Genomic DNA, 22,541 nt, shown 5'->3' with positions numbered 1-22,541 from the left:
TTAGAGAGGCAGAATCCCCTCCCTCGACCTGCTGGCCATGCTGCTTGGGATGCAGTCCAGGATACGGTTGGCTTTCTGGGCTGCCGGCGCACATGGCTGGGTCATGTTGAGCTTCTCGTCAACCAACACCCCCAAGTCCTTCTCCTCAGGGCTGCTCTCCATCCATTCTCTGCCTACCCTGTGTTTATGCTTGGGATTGTCCCCACCCATGTGCAGGACCTTGCACTTGGCCGTGTTGAACTCCATGAGGTTCTCATGGTCTTGTCTCTCCAGCCTGTCCAGGTCCCTCTGGATGTCATCCCTTCCCTCCAGGTTGTCGACCGCACCACACAGCTTGGTGTCATCGGCAAACTTGGTGAGAGGGTGCACTCCATCCCACTGTCTGTGTTGTGGACAAAGATGTTAAACAGTGCTGGTTTGAATCCCGGCCCCTGAGGACCACCTCTCGTCACCCATCTCCACTTGGACATGGGCCCCTTGGCCACAGCCCTTTGAGTGTGACCACCCAGCCAATTCCTTACCCCCTGAGTGATCCATCCGTCAAATCCATCTCTCTCTCCAATATAGAGACAAGGATGTCCTGTGGGACAGGGTCAGATGCTTTGCACAAGCCCAGGTAGATGATGTCAGTTGCTCTTCCCTTATCCACCAACACAGTATCCCTGTTGTAGAAGGCCACCAAATTTTTGGTCAGGCACGATTTGCCCTCAGTGAAGCCATGCTGTCCATCAGCAATCACCTCCTTATTTCCATGTGCCTTAGCATAGTTCCCAGGAGGATTGGCTCCGTGATCTTGCCAGGCACAGAGGTGGGACTGATCTCACAGGTGACATCTTCTCTGGACCCCTGCCAGGGTTGGTCTCAGGACATGGCCTCTGCCTCCACGCGTGACACCCATCAAGATGAGTCAGTGCTGGAACGCCTTTGGGACTTGAGGGTGTTGCTGCTTAGGGGTGTGGGACACATTATGGGGTGCAGGAGAAGAGTGTTTTGAGATTGCATAAGTCTTATTATGGCATGTGTAGAGGAGGAGCTAAAGGTGAGGAAAAGGGTATATAGGTTCAGGTGATTTGAGGAGAAGCAGAAGTGGGGAAAATAGAGGAATAAGGCAATAAAAAGGTCTGGTCCTGTCTGAATAGGCTGCTGGTTGGTATACTTGTCTGGCCGTGCCCTAGGCCTGGTCAGCGCAGTCTGTCCTGTCTTCCTGACTCTTTCTTGGGTGGGGGATTGTACTTGAGGGGAGAGGGTGTACAGCTAGTTAGCAACTGGAGTCAAACCACGAGTCGGAGGGACCACGTGTCCGGGGTGCCAGCAACTGGAACAAGCGCGGGTCTGGATGCCAGCGGTTGGGCTGGGACCCTGGGCTGGAGGGCTGGGTACCAGCAACCAGGGACGCTTCATGGAGCAGATAAAAACCAAGGGTCAGCCACTGGAGTGGGTTTGGGGACTGATTTGTCTGTGCTGTGGTACTGGAGCAAGTGTTGGGATGTGACGGAGCATGTGGCTGCTGGTGAAGATGAGGCTGGATCAGCTGGTGAGTGGGTGAGTAAGGTGGGAGGTGAGTGTGTACCTCTTAGCAGGACACGTGTGTGTGTGCCTGTGTGTCTCTACAGGCGAGACTGCAGTGGGGCTGGTCCCAGCCAGCTCTCCGTGATGGTCTGTACCAGCGATGGAGCTGGGCTGAAGCCTCAGGGCTCCTACAGCTGGCCGGAGAGAAGAGCAGGATGAAGCTGTTGGTGTGAGTGCCCTGTCTGTCGGTGAGCGGTGTGGCCGGGGTGTGTACGTGTGGGGTGTGGGTCTGCCTGCTGGGAGCTCAGCCCTGGGCACGGAGCTGTGGCTGCCTGGCCTCTCGGCTCTCAGATCCAGCACGATACCTCTTCTCCTAACAGGGGGGTCTGTAATTACAAACATCGTGTGGTCTCTGTAATAACGTGACGTTTTCGTTGCCTGTGACTGTATCAGACATACCTCTTTATTACCAATTATTCATTTTTCAGTCTATCTATTTGATCTTTCAGAAAAAATGATGAAGCTCTTTCCCTGAGTGAGGAATAGAAAGTATCTTTGGTTTTGCCTGACTTCGGAGCCTTTAACCTTCTCCCATCCTTTGGGCACATGCATTTGCAATGCAGGTTGTTACGATTTACACAATGGGAGCATGCCTGTAACCTTGGAATACTGAGGAAAAAGTCTAATCCCTCAGAAATGTAAATAGGTCTTGGACCATACTCTTGAAGATAAAAATACCACTGCTTATACTTTCATGTTACTGTCATTCTGCAGCTAAGCTTAATTGCTCAAAAAGGATTGCCACAGCAAGTTTTAAGTGGTGCTTGCTATGAAAGATGCCAGAATGATGGCAGTGTTCTTAAATGTGCCCCTGTGCCTAATTTTCCCTCCGATCAGTCCCCCAGCGTTTGGGTGGTTCTCGTGTGAAAGCTGGGCGCTGCGTTCCCTTTGCTCACGCTGCTGCTCTCGGAGTTGATGCTGGCAGCCCCAGGACTGTTTGTACTGTAACCGAGCTGTAAAAATGAAGAGAGGGAGGGATGCAGAGTCCCAAGAGGCCTCTAAAAGCAAATGTAAAAACTTTGTTTGCATAGCTTTTAAGCTTTTGGCTTGCTTGTGTAGAGGATATAAGTTCAGTGGAAACGCATTATTTCAGAGGATGTGAGCATTTTTTTATTTGTCTGTTCAAGTCGAAAGGGCTTTGTAAAGGTGCAGTGAATAAGAGTGAAGTTGAAAGACCAATATTAGGAAACAACGTTTGATAAGAAAGGAAGGTGTCAACTTATAAGGCAACTAAGATGAATGCTGAGTCAGTCTGATCTTTGATATAGCCAAAGCAAAAAAACCAAAGTCTAAATACTTCATGGCTTATAATTCCTGCCTAAGTTAATAGAATTGGTGTCACCATATTAATTTACTGTAGTGTATCCCCCAAAACAGAATTGTAGCTGTTTAAAATATGTATACATGTGTGTGTTATTAGGCTTTGTAGCTCAGATGCTATGGTTTATGATTTTAAGTATAATGATAGATTTTATAATTAATAATAATGACAGGCTTTTAATCTGCCTTCTAGTCAGGTTTCTCAAAACAGAATCAGTAAGTTTGGCAACTGTGGTAAGTAAAAGTCAGGCACTTTTTTTCCCTTTTTCCTCCCCTTTGTCTGACATTGCTGTTTGAAGGCTCAGGATGAGGTTTTATAAAGGCCGAGTGTTCTTGCTGTCATCACTATAAACTACCTCAGGCTGCTTCGATAGCCAGTTCTGGGTCTGGAGGAAAAACAAGTTTTGCCATCAACTCATGGAGACCTGTGTATGCAACATCTCCCATGTTGCAGTGGTAGAGCCTGTGGTTTTTACCCTTTTTTTTTGTTCTTGAGGAGCAGCTGTCCCCCACACCCCGCTGCTCCTACCGGGGAAGGCAGCAGTAGCTGGCACGGTTGCTGATGCTGTACTTGGCATCTCGGTGCAGGTAACTCGAATGAGTGGCAGCTTACCTGGGCAGATACACAATTTCCATGAACACCTGGGATGTGACTGCATATGCAACATGTCCTTGCAGTCAGATGTATGCTTAAAAAAAGGATTTGAAGTACCCCAAGCCCAGCTGCCACTGCGGTCATGCCAATAACCTTGTACGAGAAAGAGAGACTTCTGTGAGGCACCTTAAATCAAAGTGCCATTAATAGACTAGTGCACAGAGAAGCAATACCACCATTTTTGGTGCGTTTCTCTGCTCTTGTTTCTGTGGAAGTCTTGGACGCTTTCCTTTGCAAAGCCCTTCAAATGCAAACTCTGAAAGGACAAAGTGAGGACCTGGGAGTATTTGCATGTCTGTCTGGCACAGATCTCAGCTTTTGCTGGGTGGAATGGTTTCCCCTTGGAACAAAGGAATATAAAAAAAGTTGATCGAGGATGTTGTTTGAGAACTTGTGACCGATTCTGGAGGCTTGTTTAGGAATCTTTAGCCAAAGTATTGCTTGCTGGAAATGACTATAAAGTGAGGAAGTAGTTCCATGATAGCTGGTTGTAAGCATAAAATATAAAAACTATATTGAAGCAGAGCTGCAGGGTAACTGTAGAAAGAGTAGCTACACCTTGGTGTACGTTACACTCGTACTCATTTAGCACCACCTTGTTTTCTGTTGCCAGGGAAAACCAAAGTGTGCCCAAAAGCAATATAGACAGTAGAAAAAGTGTGTCTGTGTTTATAAAATGTCACCAGCCTACCCTAATGAATGAATGAATGAATCCACGATCACGAACGTGAAGGGAGCCAGTAAAGGCTTGTGGTAAGACCCTAAAGACCTGAAGCAGGTTGGACCTAGACTGACAGATGTGGGCTGCTGTGCAACTGCATAACATTTTCTAATTAGCTACTGAAGGAAATTCTGTACTCCTTTTTTTTAATTCCCTGTTATGCACAGGCAGCATATACATTTAAAGCTAAGACCTCTTATGTTTTCTGTGTAGACTTTAATAACCCAAAGGGTAATAAACCACTCTGTTAGTTGTTTAGAGCCCAGCATTTACTTGTTAGATATTCACATGGACCTGCCATAAAAATTGCTTGCTTTTCTTCTCAGACCTGCTTCTGCCAATAGATGATGACTCGTGACTTCTATAGTCTCAGTTTTGACTTGACAACAAAATTGATGCTCAGGCTTCTTTTAATCTGTGGCAAAATGGCAAAATCCTGCTGTGCTGATAATACCATAACAACATGATGGGACATGGCCTCCTTGTTGAAGTCTATTAGCAGTTACACGCTTGTACTATAAGATGATGATTGTGTTGCTCACGTTGTCCAAATGCCAGCAGCCATTCTGGCCCATCGTAGCTGGAAGAGCTAAAGAATAAATACCCTCTTGATTACCTCCCACCTTTGGTTCCTCAAGCCATCGGCCTTACCCATGTCAGTGGTGTTAATGCTTAGCTTCATATACTGGGTATTACAGCCGGGTGCATAGCTATCCTTTTCTGTCTTGCAGTTATTTTTGGTTGACATACATAGCTACCTACAGTTAACTAACCAAATTGTTAGTTTATGCATTCAATTTTTATAATAAATGGCTCACGTTATCTGTTCATTGGTTTTCCCGTTAACTTCAACCATGTACTGTAGAGCAGTTACTTCCGTTTCATTTGAGATTGAAATTAACTTGTAAAGAGAACCAAAAGACTGACATTGCAGAAGTTACCTATAATTTGCATAACTTACACTCTCTGATGACTTCTTTTATGTGACCATAGTTATTTAATTGCTTTAGTGTTAGTCGTGCCAGTTTGTTCTAGAAGATACTGATAACGTAAAGGTTGATTGTTTTGCAATGTGGTGGATCATAGTCACAAGGATGAGCTCTTTTCTTCTGCAAAGCTAGTGCAGTTTGACAGCTGGTGGTTGCAGTGATTTTGCTGTCATCTGACTGCTTGCTATTTTACTAGTGGTGGTGAACTGTGCTCAAAATAGGGCTGCTGTGGTTGGGAGGCTTTAGGAAGAACCTGAGCAAAGTGACAGCAGAGAAGAGCATTCCCAAGGTGAAGTGGTAGGCACTGTGCTTTTCAGCGTAGTACACTAGTTTTGCATGCTTTATTTCTACTCCTCAATTATCATGGCAATTGTTGCGTTTGCAACAGCTTTAATTGCTTTTAATATGTCAAAATGTTTCTTTTAGTCTTGGTGCATAGTATCTGAATTATCTTAATAAGAAAGTCAAGGTGATTTTGGTAACCTTTTTGTTGCTTAATTCGTTACGGTGAAGAAGCTCTCCACTTCATTTATACAAGTGCATAAAGTGGCAGGTTCTTGTGTTCCGCCAGTGGTAACTTTTTTCTTTTCCTCATATTTAGGAAGGCTGTGGAAGAGTTACTTAAAGAGGCAAAACGTGGGAGAACCAGAGCTGAAACAATGGGAGCTATGGGTTGGTAAGTTGTGCCAAGGGGAAATTTTACATTTAACTCATGACAGGAGTCTCTACCTTTTAATTTGCTTCACGTTCGAATAATTTGTCTTCATCCAGGTATTAGTTTGTCTGGGCAAAAATTTGAGTCCAGATAAGAAGTAAGTTCAAGTAAATTTTGCCTGCATGAAATTGCTTGACGGAATGTGTTAAAGTCAAAGGAAATGGAAAACTGGGGATAGCTTCTGTAATAATATTTCCTTATAATAGATGGAATTGCAAAGTTTGGATTGGAACCTCGTGAGTCTTTAAAATACCGGGTAGCTTCAGTGTGCATGTACTTACATTCTGGCCACATGTTACTGGGTTAGATTCTGTTTAAGTTAAAAGAATTTATAGCCCGACAAAGAAACTTAAACCCTTAAAACAATAAAAATAATAAGTGATCCATGTGTAAATTGCAGCCAAAAATGAACTCCAACTATAATCCAATTTTGGAAGGAGGCATTTTTTAGTACTTAAAAAACAAACCCTGAGACCCAGGGTCTGATTTGTATAGCAAGTGCGAAAAGAATCACAGTATTTAAATCTTAAGTGAAGTACATTATTAATTCTTCAATGCAGTATTTCAGTTTTTACAGCTAGATTATCATGGAATGTAATGCATGTAATTGTAATTAAAGAAGTAATAACATGCTCAGAAGAGTCATTCATCTTAAAATAAAGCGTATGACTTTGATAAGAAGCTATTGGATCTGGGAATGTTCACACAAGTAGTGCACCAAGTGACTGCGTTAAACTGGTTTGTAGATAAGGTTTGGCTTCCTCCACCGATGGCGGTGAAAGATCAGCCTGTGCTGTTAATGAAGTTCTCAGCTGATGTCTTGGCTATGTTTGTTTTAGTAGCTCAGAAAAGATTAAAATAGTGTCTTGCTGAAAAAAAGTTAATCCTTTATGTTTTCTAAACAAATTTTGGGGTTTTTTGTGTATTTTTACCCAGTGTTTCTGCTAGGGATGGAGTTTGTACCCTTTATGTTAGAATAGCTAAATTGGTTTAGTCCCGTAGAGTGCTTATAGCTATACTGATACAGCATGCTTTTACCCTGTCAGCCCTGCCAAATGGCCGGGTAAACCAGGGCAGATAATTAACACCATGAAATGTTGCATGCATCCAGATACCGTGAATTTGAAAGTTAATTCCAGGTATGGATGCTAAAGATTTCTGTTGGGAGATAACCAAGTGTCCCTGTGCAACTTCGCTGCCGCTTGTGCAGCCTGGAATACCTGCCAGAAGTGTGTATGAGCTTCTACTCCTGGCTCCGGCAACTGCTTAACTCCTTGTTTGTAAAAGAGTAGTGGTCCTGCTCAGGTGGCTATGATGATCAGCTGGGCGCAACACGCAGTTTTCTAAAGTCTGGTGCCCAAGACTTGCCCAGTGAGGGGAGAGCCGAGGGTGACTTGTTCTTCACAACAGCTGCAGGTTCCACCAGAGTGAAATAGTATCTGGGTAGGCCAGGGTGGTGATAAAGGTGTAGGAGGAGAGGATTGTCAAGAAGGCTTCAGTCAGAGGAAGATTGTTGGTGTAGGGATTGGCATGGTGATAGCCTGAACTAAGACTGTTGAAGTAAGGATCCTTTCCACTGCAGAGGAACATGAGAATAGCTGTCCTGGGTCAAACAAAGGATCCATCTCTGCAGTGCCCTGACTCCATCAGTGGCCGATACCCAGTGCGTAGGAAATGGAAGAAGGCAAGTACAAGAGAGTAGCAGCACTTCCTCGGGGTACCGTCCCAGCGTCAGGCAGCCTGCAGCTCAGGATATCCTGCACTCAGAGTTGATTTTTCTGTATGTGACACTTCTCCAGGGATTTTTACCTCTCTGAATTTATCCTTAGAGAGACTGGTAGTAATCCCATTTGTCACGAATCTGCTGCTGTACTGTTTGGCCTAGGCTAGTGTACAGCTGGTGTATGTGGCCATAAGGAAGGTATAAACCCCCCCATAGGCAGACTCCCAGTAAGTCTTTGGTGTCTAGATCTGCGAGCGCAAGAGGCAGAACAGCCCCTGGAAGCTGCCACTGCTCTCTTCCTTTTAATATTTTTTGTGCCTCATTGTGCTGTTCCAGTCCTTCTGAACTGGCCCAACAACTAGGTATGGCATATATGTGTAAGGGATGAGATAACCAGTGAGGTATTTGGAAGGGAACTTGACTATGCTCGGTTAAGTATCATACTCCAGCAAAATGGTATCAGATGTAACTGCTGTTATGGTAAATCCTGAAAGGCTTCAGAAATTAGATCCAGGACTGATGTGTAACCTTGCAGCTGTAACCTACTGAGAGGAAGGTAACTGCTGCTTTGAGCTCTCTGGATAGCACACGAAATGAGCCTAAAAGTTAGTTTGTGAAAATGTATGTTAGTAGACCAAATCCAGGAAAACATAACTGGTAGAAGCAAAGGGACAAGGTCATCACCAACTTGCTTAAAAGCACAGTCTTAACAGGTAAAACGCACAACCTTCCTTCCTTGCCAAACTCAACGTGCTTACAGGTGTGTTTCATGAGGACTTCTGGGATTTCCTCAGCCCTTTGTCAGAGGAGTCCTGGAGAAGAGATGCACAAACCCTGGAGACATCTAGTGTAAGGCCATCAGTCCTGCATTGGCACTGGATAGTTGAAGCAACTCGGCCTATGAAGAAAAGATTTGTTCTGCCATCTGCCTTTGGGTAAGGAGAAGCAGAGGCTGCTACTGCTCATACTTCGCTGATTCCAGTTTATGTTGTTCTCCAGCAGGTGTTGAATACTGGGAAATACATTTCTGGAGTCAGTGGCATTTGACAGGAATTGGTTAAAGGGAGGTGTGTGGGGAGGTGGCATTCCCGGGGAGAGCTGTATTGTGCATACCATTACAAAGGAGTAGTGTCTCCTGGTGGGTGTTGATGGCAGCAAAACCTTAGCCAGCAAGCCTCTGAACACGGTTTTGGGACTGCTTTCAGGTTCAAGCCACTGTTCTGTTACTGTCCAGAGTGATTAGTTCTCCATAGCACAAGTGCAGTTTGAAGAAGTTCCCCGGGCACTCCTACCGAACTTAGAAATCTGTCTGCTCATGTGAGATGGATAGTCAGCTGCAGTTTGAGCCTAAATTGCAAGCATCCAAGCTAGCGTAGCTGACAGGTACAGAAAAAATGTACAAAGCAGTCATCCTTTAGCCCACAGTCTCTGACACTGGGCCAGCGTTGCTAGTATTTCTTCCAGTTTGGGAACGTTTTGGCAGCGTTACATCGTCTTACAAGTTTGCTGTGGATGATGTGGGTAGGTGCTGCAACCTGTAGGGGTTAGATGCCAGTAGGAGAAAGGCTTGTCCCAAACAGAGGGGCTGGCCGTGATATCAGGCAAGAGCTTATGTGGGAAGGGAAATTATCGGAGAATCTCTGAACATGGAACAACTCTCAGTATTGCCAACAGGCTGCGTGAGCCCGTAGTTGGTTAAGAGTCTTAGCTCACTGGCCTTCATGGCTGCTCAGATTGGCAGTATCTAGGTCCATGGCAAATCACAGAATCACAGAATCGATTTGGTTGGAAGAGACCTCTGGGATCATCAAGTCCAACCTTAGCCCTCACACCCCCATGTCACCTAGGCCATGGCACTGAGTACCACGTCCAGTCTTTTCTTAAACCCCTCCAGGGATGGGGACTCCACCACCTCCCCTGGGCAGCCCATTCCAATGCCTACAACCCTTTCTGTGAAGAAATGCCTCCTCATTTCTAGCCTGAACTTCCCCTGGCACAGTTTCAGACTATGCCCTAATCCAAGAAATACTGGATCTTCATATTTGTAGATCTCGCGTTATTGGCTCTTGAGTAGTGACTTGTTCCTTGGATATGGCTCAAGAGTCTTGCTGTCAGCACTGCAGTGTTTCTGGATCTGGCAATGCTCCTTTTGTATGTGCTCTAGGGTTGTAGTGATTCTTGTTGGGGGTCTCCTACCTCCTTGTGATACCAGATGATGTAGATCCTGATGATGATGTATCTGGTTCAAGTGTTAGTAGAGATAATCACAAGAAAATGTGTGAGAGAAGGGGAAGGGAGGGTCCTCTTCTGAAGGCAGCCTTAGTCCGGGAACGTTGAGCAAAAGAGAGCAGAATCCGTGGTGGAATCTCAGTGATGCTAGAACTTGTGAGATGAGAAAAGATATCAGAGCAGATGTCTGGAAGTTAACGTTTGAAGGGCCAGCCGGATCCAGGATGGGAAGTTGTGGACAAATAGTGTAAGAACACTTGAAATGGTTAGATAAATTTATCCTTGATTCATCAGAGAGTATTGGACACAGATGGAATAAAGCTGTGGGATATTTGGGGGTTTCCATTGTGTGTCTAGGTAAAATCAAGCTAAAAGTTCAGCTTTCCTCAAATGTTTTTGTTGGTCCTATGTACGTAACTCATAAGTTTTCTTATAGCAATGAATTTAGGTCTCATTTTAAGGGGTTGTTCTGCTTTAATTGAGAAAGGCAGTTAAAATGCCACAAAAGCTACTGTGTGAAAAAGTTCTAGAGGTTGATTTTTTTTTTTTCCCCTCTAACGTATAGGTCTGGTCTTCAGAGATGCTGGTAGCAAGTGAGCTGAGGCTGAACTGAATGTAATCTTCTCGGCTTACTTGAAAAGCTTACCTAAAATAAGATATGGAAAAGAGGATATTTTGGGATGGTGTGTTCAGCTCTGCGTTGTAAGAGCAGATGAAATTGCGAAAAGAAGATAAATTTTGGAAGCATCAAATTGTTTTTACTGTATTTCTTGTAAAGCAATCCTAAAATTACTTTCATTCCTATAGATAGCTTTCTATTCAATACTAAATCTGTTAGAAGTACTGCAGAATACAAAATAATGAAGATGTGGCCGAAGCGTTTGAGGGCACCAGAACAGCGAAATGCTGTATCGCATCTTGCTTTCAATGAGTGGTGCATGACTGTGCAGAAACACTGCAATGCCGTTCCCCTACGTCTCTTTCATCTGAATGTGAAGAGGAGGAGAAACAGCATACAGACAGAGATTACAAAGTGAATATGTTAAAATCTTGTAATCAGAGCACAGGTTCCCATCCACAGTCCTGCCAGCTGTATCTAACTGCCAAGACTGTTCGTAAAAGCTTGCAGCGTCCCCCCAGGCATCCTCTTTCGCGAGATCCCCAGTGAAAGGATAACGGCCTAGATTGGCAAAACAACATCTAACTGCCTTTTTTTTTTTTTTCCTGCCTTCAGTCACTCTTAAGTTAAGTACTGTATTTTCCATGGCAGTTTGGAAGTGGTAGAAATGTACTTGTAAATTCATCCATAATGAACTTTGTTTCCTGGAAGGATGTGATCTACTGCATGTGCTGAGGCTGACTGCGCCAAGCCTGTTTGATACGTCTGGTTACTAGGCAGAGACAAGGCTGTGGCAATGGCACTGTACTCTTGTGTCTTCAATGGTGTCGGCATGTTTTACTGTTAAGAACTTGCATGGTACACTTCGGTGCTGAATGACACTGCTGGTGGTGCAATTGACAGGTATTGGCTGGAAATTCTGTGTTATTGCACAGAAGTTGGCATAAAATGTCAAAAGTAGATTTAAGATCTGGCCTGTGTTCGCAATAATGGATTTAATCTACTTTTTCTTGCTCAAAATGCGATGTTGACTCTCTCTCATTGCATAGTGGAGAGATTTTGGGGCATGGGGGACTTATCTGTGGAGGCAGACAAGGTTCTGTGGGTAAGAATAGCTTGATTTAGCTTGTTGGAGCATGCGAAGAAAAAAGTGAACCCTTACATTGAGTGACTACGTTGCTACAGAGCTGGAGTCCGTTTTGTAGACAAGACTACTCTGGAATTGCAGGTTGTGTGCTTGACTTGGGCACGCCTGCAGCCCTGCTTCAGGCATGCTTCAGTTCGGAACTTTAATGTTCTTTTAGCGTCTTTTTTTTTTTTTTTTTTTTTAGGAAAAAGATTTTGAAGTCAGGTCTGTGGCACTGTTTACTAGCCAGCAGTATTGTGTTCCACCTTGCATAGGCTGAGCTTGCCTCCCAGCCCTTCAGAACTTACATTGAGGGCAAAGCTGTCATTGAATTGAGCGTTGCGGGATCAGACCTACAGCAAGCCAAAGGCTTGTCTTCATCGGGTCAATTTTCTCACCGTTAGAAATGCTCTCAAAGGTGTCAGTGGGTTAATACGGTTCACTTTTAATCTTCACAGTTCCATATATACCATGGATATATGTAAGCATCATGGGCTTGTGTGTATGTGTAATGTAGCACGTGCCATACAACTCATTTCCTTTAAGATTTAAAGGCAGAATTTGCTTTGTTGAAGTCTGAGGTCAGTCAAACCACGGATGAGTGTTTCTCTCCAGTGTCGTAACTTGCTGCTGCTCCGTGAAAGCCTGGTGCCTCGCTTTGATTGCTGTGTGATGGTGAACTAAGGGCATCTCTGAGCTGACTCTGAAGCCCTGCGTTTCTCATCAGTTTTCATTCTTAGTATAGCTCAGGCAGCACTCGTAGTGCCAAAAAGAAATTAATACTTCAGGAAGGTGAATTTATTTAGGGCAGATTGCCTCATTCTGCTGCTATATATATTAGTGCTTAAACAATGCATTAGCTCTTAAGAAAAAGCAAGAGGAAGAAGACAAATGTGAAATAGTTTTTGCCTGGCTGCAGCCTAGAGAAAGCTGCCCTCCTTGGTAGGAAACGTTGAGATACAACAGTTTAATGCTGACATAAGATGTACAGAGGACTTAAATGCCAGCTGTTTTGTGTTACGTCTTGAGTGTAACCTGTGCCGTGGCATGTTCAGCACTGTGTTCGTTAGGTGATGTAGCTTGAAGTAGAAACCCTATTCTACTGACATGTTAGCCTTGTATTTTTCCTCAATAATACAGTTAATGGGTAAATACTGTCTCCCTAATTTACAAAACAGCTATACTAGGTGCAGATGTAGACTTTATGTTTGGGTTTTTTAACCAGGATTTGAGCAAAACAGTGGAGATTTATATGCAGAAAATTTAGAAAACTAAAACTAGCTATGCTATAGAAATGTGTCAAGAAACACGTAGCGGAAATAAAACAGTGTGGCTGTTTAACGTATACTTCTCAAAGAACTTATGAGAGTAATTTTAGTATTTAGGACAAGAACAATTATCAGTAATGCTTAGTAGGCAGACATGAAGCAAAACACCATGGTAAATGCCATGTCCAGTTAAAAGTCATGAAGTAAGCTAAATAATCAGGTGTGATCTTTGTTACAATTTTCCCATTGTTCTGACACCTCTGATTATTCAGAGGTGTCAAAGGTTTTTAAATAGTTAGGGTATAGTTTTTCCACTTACACAAAATATTCAAGTAGAATAGGTGATCTTAACGTGGTGTTAGGATTCATTGACTCGGTAGTTGATTGAGCAGGTGGCACGGGGATCTCCAACAGCTCTGCTTTTTCAGAGTAATCCCATAACTTGCCCATTAGCATGCAGACACAAAAATGTTGTGAAGACAAACACCATGGTAATTCCTGCTACAAACAAAGTCTTCAGAGTGATTTCTGCTTATTGCAGGAATGTATTAGAACTTGTTTTTTCTCATTCCATTCTGTAAGAGATGATAAATTGGGAACAAGTAGAGTGCAGCTGATACCAACAAGGTAAATGGAAGGTACAGTACTTGTTTACTAAAACTGGCTGATAAATTACGTGTAAAAGTGTTCAGCTGCAAGAGGAGAAAGTCAGAAGCAATGGAAAAGGGTTGGATAAGTATCCTTTCTGTTCAAGAAAAAGAAATAAAACATTTTTGTGTGGTGATTGCTAGATACAAGTTAAAATTGGTGTGCCTTGTGTGTATCTTTTATTGCTACTATTGTTTGGGTTCTTCATGCAAGTGTATCTTTTCCTTCTGAATATGTCAGTTTGTTAGATAATGCTGACTTTAGTAGATTATGATCTTATAAACCATTCCGATTTACATTACTAAATATTTGATTCCTGAATACCTAAGTTAAGCACCATCAGCCTCAAAACACATCGTCATCCTCTGCTTCCCCCTGCACGCACTAGCTTGTGAAAATCATGTGGATTTTCACTGTGTTGAAGTAGAATAATTTCCATCCTGTAAAGAGTAAGATAAAAGGAGAATGGAGACAACCTTGAGCATATCTTTCTGTACTGAGAGTTTACACTAGGTGGCATGCAAGGAAAGCCAAAAGCACAAACTTGTCTTAAAATTATTGAAGTTAAAATCTCAGACTTGTTGCAGGATGATTTTATCTTGTCTTTTGATCAATTTTAAATGTCTTTACAGGTTGAAATGTCCTCTTGCTGGTACAAATAAAAGATTTCTTATTAATACCATCAAAAACACGTTACCGTCTCAGAAAGAACACGACCAAGAACGTGAGCAAAAGGAAGACAGTAAGGAGCCCGAGCCAAACAAAAGCAGGAAAGAAGAAAAACCAAAGAAACGCAGAATTCACCCATATACACCCAGCTTTCAGTCCAGAAGGAGAGTCAGCTACTCTCCTCCGAGGCACCGAAGCAGGAACCAGCACACAAAGGATACGCAGGAAAAGCGATCAAGCAAACGATGAGGAGAGGAGAGTGACGAGTACGTGTTGTTACGAGCCAGGAATGTCATTAAGCGTCGGACTGCAGGGATGTCACAGTTTTTCAGGAAAAGATGCTGTTTGAAATTGAATTTTGAACCGAGTTACTTGTGTGAGAAGTAATCTTGAGGTAGCTTTAGAGAACTTTTCTTTGGGACCTTGAAGAGAAAAGCAAAGTGAAGCGTAAATCTTTTAGTCGGTTTAGAACAGACATTCCTTTCCCTTTGCTCCGTTCCTCTCTCCCCTTCTGGCTCAGCTTAGGGTCTTGGTGATGGAGCGTGATACATGTGTCACTGTCCGATACAACTCGTTTAGTCATGTCACTCTTTTGGAAATAAATTTAAATTAAGCAGAAATCTATTTATTACGTAAAGTTGGCAGAACTTCTTTGCTGCTAACCAATAAAGAAGTTTTGCGTGTTTGGGTTAGCTTAGTTTTACAGAATCTAGAAGAAGGGAAAGCTGGTCAGTGCCTGGCCAAGCACATGCATTTTGTATAGAATGTAAGAGTTTGCGTTCTTTAGTATAAAAAGAACAAATTTAAAATGGGCGACGCTGGTTTTGCTTACCAGGAGGAACTACCAGGAAATACTGATTTTGCTTGTTGTTGTACATTCACAAACCTGTCATAGATAATAATAAACGTCACCCCTAAAAAGCCATAACTGCAATAATTGTCTCTGTTTAGACTTCCCTCTGTAAGGAAGTAGTTCGAACAGTCTGTTGTCATGGTGCTTTCAAAACAAACCTTGAAGACAAAATGATCTTGTTCTCTGTCCACTGCTAGGAAGTTTCCAAGTAAATGCGTGATACTAGAAATGCAGAGGCGATACTTAAAGACAGTCAAACGCTCACTTTCCAAGCCTGTGTGACAGTTCTGTAGTGGTACAGTTCTTAAACTTGTGACTTGGAGCACATACAGTACACATCGGCTTTATTCTAGATCTCACTTCTGTTTGTGTTACGATAACAAACTTCCGTGTGAAATCTTTTGTATTTCAGTATCCTCAAAAATAGCTGCTTTGAACATACGTTTCCGTTTTTAAGTGCGTTGACAATAAAATGGAAAACGTTCGTTAGAAGCGCTTTGTGGAGTTAATGCTTTTAATGGGGTTTTTAACTGAGCTGGCCCTCTCTCCTCTAAGGAGGGGACAGGAGGAGCAGCGCCCGGTGGCCCTGCGGCGTTGTGTCGGGCAAGAGTGCCATCTATAGGCTCCTCTATACCTTCTCTTCCTATACTTACCTGCCTCTCTTGGCAGGATCCTGGTAGCTAGGGGATGGGGAGACCAAAGTGGAGACCTGCCGTGCCTGAATTTGGATGGGTGAGCTGGGAGTTACTCTTCCGAGTAACGGTGAGGTCGTTAAACCGGCGTCGAGCTCGCCGGTGGCTGCCAGGGTCGGCGTGCCCCGCAAAGTGGGGTACCTGTACGTTTCCATGGAGGAGGTGAGGACGGTTTCTCCGTTTCCCTGCAGGAACCATAACCCTAGAATAGAAATCCCAGCCTTTCAGGAAATTTCTGATGGTTTAAGTGTGACCAATGAAAAGTTGGTATCTTTGGAGAATGTAGGAGTATCTTTGGTTTAAATAAACAGATGTTGTTGCAGTCCGTATTTTGCTGGACACTGGTTGTGTTCTCCTTAATCCTTTTTGGAAGGACAGCACCTGTCATAGCGGCTGGGCTCTGCTGCGGTGACGGTGCTGGATGGCTGTGGCTGTACAGCAGGGAATTCACCTCCACCGTTGGTCGGGTTTGGGACTGGAGATCTTCCACAGAACAAATCCCCATGAATTCTTGCTGGTCTAGCTTGCAGTCATAATTTGGTGTCCTGAGAGCTTTCCACACAGAGGCCTTCAAACACCTCTTTAGGATAAGTGCCCTTGTTGATTCTACATTCATTTAAGCCAGGCTTTCAGGTGGGGAAAGTGATTAGAGGATGCTTTCAAAATGAGTCTGGGCTGTTGATAGAGAGTGCTTTCCTGCTAGGAATGCTCAACTCGAGGATCTGACATGACTTAAACCAGATAGCTGGAGAAAGCCTGTCTTCATCAGAGGCGGTAGGTTCAGACCAAATTCCACTGTTTTCTGACTTACAGAGCGTATGTGAATTGTTAATCTTTCATTGGTTGATTCCATATTTTAGTGCTGCCTTTCGTGACAAAAACAAACGACTCTGCTGCTCATTAACTGTTCTTAAGGCAAATCTTCACCTGCTGATTGCTTTTTTTAATAAAATTTGGGTGCATAAAGCCGGATTTGCACCATGTCTGCGGTTGCTCATACTATGCAGCGCCAGCATCACGTTTATAAGGTATCTTAAAGATGGGATTTAAGCCCTGAAACTTAAAGCTTGAACACGACTTTTCAGAATGTGTTATTAACTGCTGTAACTCAGAACACTTGTGAAAGTGCCTAGTCCTTAAAGTAAATAAATACATAAATAAAGGAATAGCGTGTTCTTGGCCTGAGCTTCCCGTAGTAGTGCATTGCAGCCTAGTTACTCACACGGGAGGGGATTGCACCTTACCTTAATGTTGCTGCAACGATGCGTCAAGGGTGCTTCTTGTTTACCTGTGAGCTACTAATGTTGCCTTTGTTTAGTTCCAGTGCACATTGTACGGATAACAGAGTTTATTCAGGTGAGGCGATTCTCTTGCCATAGCCGCAAGAACTTGTTAATTAGACTTCTGTTATTATGTTGGACACAAATCCTCCAAAATGTTCATTTTCGTCAACCTGATACTGAATGTAGATCACAAACCAATGTGGGAAAGAAAGAGGAGAAAACATTTTATGATTGGGCTCTATGAAATACTTTTATTGGTTTTGACTGTCAGAGATAACAGTAACATGCAGTTCTTAACATTCATTCTAGAGCCTCTTCTCTTTTGTAAATCCAATTTATTTACAATGAATCATGAACGTCCAAGAAAAGCCCCGACAGATTTCACGTATAATACGACTTGAAGGCAAAAATAGACACTGCTTGTTTGACTGATCCAGTCTAACACAGAAGTTTCTTGAGGCACGGTTGTAAGAGTGTTCCTTAGTGATTATGAAATTTCTACAGAAAACTAGTTAACAAAGGAGATGTAAATGTTTGTAGATCAATGGAATAATGTAGCAGGAGGGGGTTGCTTTTCCTGCAGAAGCAGAACTGGGTTTTGTGTTGTGGCTGCAAGTTGATCACCGAGAAGCACGTTTCCTCTGCTGCCCTGTCAGAGCTCTCATTAATAATTACGCCTGTGCAGTTAATTAAACTGGAGCAGCACAAAAGTAGACTTGCTTGGGTAAGAAACAAGAAAACGTATTTGGATTGTGTTTGGAGAAGGATTTTGTTCATTTTATCAGTGGAGTCACTGATCCACCAAATCTTTATTCATGTGAGTGATCTTTGCACTTGCAAATAATCCTGTTGTAGCTCACCATCTATGAATGAAACTCTCGTCTGCATTAATACACACTCTTTGTTTTAGTGACTGTCAATAGGAAATAATCAAGAGTAAGTGCTAAAGAGGACATAGCTCCGATTAAAAAAAAATAGAAGCCTTAAAAATTTTGGAAACTAACATATATTCGCACCCTCCTTTCCAGATAACGATAGTCTTAAGACACGAAAAAACTCAGATACTTCTATACCAAATATTTCACCGCCTCTCGAAGTTCAAAAGAACAGTGTGGATGTACCTCCCTTATTTATTTTACATTGGGTCAGTGTTGCTTAGACTTTAAATTTACCAAATACAGTTTTAGTAACTCCCAGGCCGTTACGCCCCACCTTATAAAATGCTTCTAGAAGGCTGCATCTGTATTGAATCTCAAAACATTGCATCTCCATCTGTATGTGACAAATATAAAGTTTTGTTTGGAAGGGAAAGCAAGAAGAACATACTATTTTTACACAAAATTGCAGTTCATACAATATTCCCCGCTACCCAAAATGATGAGCCGTGCGTTACAACCAGAATGTTGAGCCAAGCTAAGGAACGGTGCAAGTTCTGCGTGGTTCTCCCGAGAGCATCCCGTGTCCTTTATATTGCGATGGCGTAGGGCTGACTGCACAGGCGAATGTGGGGAGCGGCGCGGTGCCCTGGGGAGGGGATACAGCCCCCCGAAATGCTGGTGGAGGTCTCCGGAGAGGAGTTCAGTTCCCCATCTACACCTTCCATGTACGATCGTAGGCATCGTTTTCTCATTGCTCTGGGTATGTCTGTACCATAACGGGTAGGTTTTGCGTGGTCAGGAGCGCTGTGGGCTGTGTTTCTCACCCACCTTCTGTCTTCTTGGCTGCTCTGCCCGTGGCCATCGGCTTCCCAGCACGGCTGTGTTTGCTAAGGTCCCACGGGCTTGCGTAGCCCCGTGGCCTCCAGACCCGGTAGCCACCGCTGCCACAAACCTCGACTGTGGACGTGGACAAGCCATGGCCATCGCGGCTTTGGCAGTGAACAGGACAGAATTGGGGCTTAGTTTCTTCTCTCTAAGTGGGGATTTGAGATGTAGGAATGCCCAGCGTAGATACACAGGGATGCTTTGAGAAAACGGCATCACAGCCTCGTGTCGGTAACCTCAGGCGGTCTGTATCGCCTGCGAAGCACCGTCAGGGTCTGGGGTACGGCGGGACAGAGAAAGTCGTGTTCTGCCATCTCAGTGTCGTCGCAGGCTGGAACACGGTCACAAAAAGAGCATTTGCAAGGGTATGGCACTACGGTCGCAAAGGCAGAAATCAAGACTTTGTCAGAAAATGAAGGCAATGGCGTCTTTAGTGGTGTGGATGAGAAAAGGCTGTCTAGACCACAGCAGAAAACCACTGTAACCGAGGGTTTAGTTGGACTCTGAGACTCTCGCTAGGGAGCAGAAAGGGAATCCAGCTGCTCTCTGCCACCCTCCCACCCGCACCGCTTCGCCTTTGTCTGGGGGGAACCGTGGCTACCCCATGGCCCCCAGTTCGTGTTCCCTTGGGTGGCAGACGCAGCACAGCCAGAGTCTTCCCCGCTCTGTCAGCGGTCCCGACCCATCTCAGGTCTGTGCGGAGACGGCAGAGATCCTCAACGTTTGTCGGCTTTAGGGCTGAAGCCCTGGAACTTGGTAGAGTTGACTCTGATGCTTATCACAAACGTATGGTAGTGAGAATAATAAAGAAAAACTAACACATACTGTAGCTACTTCATCAATGATGCTTTTAAATTGTATGTTCAGCAGTTTCAGTGATGCTGACCTTGTGGAGATCCTTCCTTGGCTTGTGCCTGCGTGGTGGCAGCTCCGGCGGGTTGGCTCCTGCAGCTTGGGGGACCTTGATTTTGCCATGGATGATCTGAAAGAGAAGCATGAACATAGGACCATGGTGTGAAAGGGAGGATGCACCGATGTGGCCTGGTGTTTGCTTGGGCAGTCAGCGGCCAGAATGGTCTTCGTGTGGTCCCACTTCTCCCTGCTGCCAAGCAGGGGCACGCAGGTTGTGGCGTGTCCCTGGTCCTCTGCTCGCCGTGGGACCCACGCACGGCCCGGCCGGGCCATTGGGGCTTTCCTGGGGCACACGGACGGGAATGGGGAACGGCTGCAGAACGTGCTACGGGAGCAATATCGCACGCAGCCTCCCATCAGTTGTGTCCGTACAACCAAAGTCTGGTTAGGGGAGACACGGGTGGGCATTCTCCTTGGGACTCGGTGCCTTCTGAATTCTCCAGCTTTTCCTGCAGAGGAACTGCCTGTGTCGTTTAAAACTTCCCAGGAGGGATGAAAGTTTGCCCAACACCGGTCGTTCAAAATGCGTCAGAGAGAGGAAAATGCCAGCAAGCAACTGATCTATCGGGGACAGCAGCAACAGACAGTTCCTGGTAATGAGCCGTTGTTTAAGTTCAGTAAGAGGAACATTAAGAAAGGAGTATGACACACGAAGAAAACCAAGGCTCTACGTGAGCTGTTGCTTTGTCTTAATTCCATATATTACATTCACATACAGTTTTCTCTGCCTACCATATTAGCAGACACCAGAGTAATAGCAAAAGCCGAAAGGACGGTAAGCAAAATAGTTGGTGTTGTCGATCTGGATGTCTGAACTTGGACAGCTCTGCCCACAGCAGACCCCTAAACTTAAACATCGTTCTTCAGCATAACCCAGTGTGTTCCTGGGATTTCATGGCATTGCTGGTTCCCTCTCTCATGCTCCTCCGGCCAGCGCTGGGTGGTTAGTGCCTCTCTGAACCCCTCCACGCAGAGAAGGCGCTTGCGAAGTCCTTGTTTTGTCTGGAGAAGAGTTGGGCTCTGGGTGTTACCTCCTTTCTCTCCTGCTCTCGGTTTACTCAGCCTGAGGATGCCTCAAGGAGCGGCAGGTGAGCTTTCCCGTGGTCTGGTCCTGCACCTCCCTCCCTGAGGGCCCCAGCAAGATGCTGTGTGGGGCACGGCTGCCGCAGAGACCCCCTTCACGTCAAACACCCGAGCCTGGTCTGGTTAACTACATCCCTGGGAGAAAGCGTCGGCTCCTCGGAAAGCGGATGGTACCGTGTCGATGAGTGAATCCTTGTCTGGTATGGATCAGTGCGGTTGTGCTGAGCTGGTTTGCACCAGCGAAGCACCTTGCTCGGTCTCCATCCAGCCACTGCCGTGTAGCTTTAAAGGGAGAGGGAAGCCAGGAGAGCAGTGAGAGGTCACCAGCAGCTCCGCCTGGTCCCGTTACTCCCCGGGGGCTCCGGATTTGGGTACTGCTTCCCCCAGCCCTCAGGACCACCAGTCCAGAAGCAGGATTTCCCATCACCTTTTCCTGGGGATGGAGACCGCGAGGCTCGGGGCAGGCTCTCCCTGAACTAAAAGGGAAAGGGGCTGCAAATGTAGTTTTCCCCCCTATCACCAGGCTTACGTTTAGAGTGGTTGGATACCCGATTGAAAATTCCGTATCTATAGTGTGCTTTGCGAATGCATACAAGGAGTCGCAGTCCTCCGTGCTAACACCTGGCATTCGCAGGCCGTTAGGCCAGCGCGGGGTGAAGCAGCTCAGGCTTAGTGCTGCACTAGCACGGGCTTTGGTCTGCCCGGAGCTCCCGCGCACATCCAGCCTGCGAGGAGCGCCGCTGAACGACGTACGGCTCCGTGGGACGGCTGCCTGGCCAAAGCCCCCGAGATCAGCCCCTTCCCGAGGGTGCCTCCGGGTCTGCCTCACCGAGGGGTCCCGTTCGGACTCGGATCCCTGCGGGGATCTTGCAACAAGGAAAGGACCAGGAAGGCTCAGCTCTCCCTTTCCCTAGCAGGACCTCTTGCATCCTGCCCAGTAGGCTCCCTGCTGTCTGAGAAATGAGTTAAACTAGCAATAAAAGTCCACAGGAATGAATTTTACCTAAACTTCATTTTTCTTTGCCCGTCGAAAATAATTTCCCAGGCATCTCTGCCCTCGGGAGGGAGCAGAGAGCCCCCACCGCACTCTCATTACTCGAGATTCACCTCCAGCCGCCGCTGCCAACTTTTTTTCCTTTTTTTTTTTTTTCCCCCTCCTTTCTAGGTTGAGGTCTTTAATAATTTCGTGTCTTTTTTAGCCTGGGAAAAACAAACCTGCTTAGCCTGGCGAAAGCCAAAGGCACACGGCCCAATTACCAGCTTCCCCACTGTTCCTTTGGGCCGGCCGGTATTCTCCCTGCCTTTGTCTGGCTGCCTGCTCCCTGCCTCCGAGCAGCTCCCTTTGACTCCGCTCCGCGCAGCCGGGCAGAACGAGATCCAGCAGGTAAACTGAGGCAGGGCTATTGTCCTGCCGACCGCGGCGGTTTCTCTGCCGGCAGAGCTTCACGCGGGTGTATCTCCGTAAAGAGCTGCTTTGCTTTTGAATGAAGGGAAAAGACTTGGTTCCTTTGCGCTTAAAATAGTCGTGCGTGGGGAAGGTGGCATCGATGCGTCTCGGTGACAGCAGACCGTGTCTCACGGTTTGGGTGGTGGGTGCGTGTGGCATCGTTTCGGCTCTGACCGCCTGGTTCTTGGCTGTTGGTGGGTGCGGGTGGCATCGTTTCGGCTTTGACCGCCCGGGTGTTGGCTTTTGGGGGGTGGCGG

At 45.4% G+C, this 22,541-nt stretch overlaps 1 protein-coding gene across 1 annotated transcript; it reads left to right on the top strand.

Moving 5' to 3' along the window:
- Positions 1 to 5,859: 5,859 nt before the first annotated feature.
- LOC104165263 lies at positions 5,860 to 15,592 on the top strand. Its single transcript, XM_009704839.1, has 2 exons — positions 5,860 to 5,930; positions 14,215 to 15,592. Exons 1-2 carry the CDS (start codon positions 5,914 to 5,916, stop codon positions 14,498 to 14,500), a joined length of 303 nt encoding a protein of 100 aa, XP_009703141.1. The 5' UTR covers positions 5,860 to 5,913; the 3' UTR covers positions 14,501 to 15,592.
- Positions 15,593 to 22,541: the final 6,949 nt, after the last annotated feature.

The sequence above is a fragment of the Cariama cristata genome, unplaced genomic scaffold, assembly GCF_000690535.1.
Source record: "Cariama cristata isolate BGI_N322 unplaced genomic scaffold, ASM69053v1 scaffold14077, whole genome shotgun sequence".
Classification (NCBI taxonomy): Eukaryota; Metazoa; Chordata; class Aves; order Cariamiformes; family Cariamidae; genus Cariama; species Cariama cristata.
Note: the sequence above shows the minus strand (reverse complement) of the source record. Positions and strands in the feature narration are given on the sequence as shown.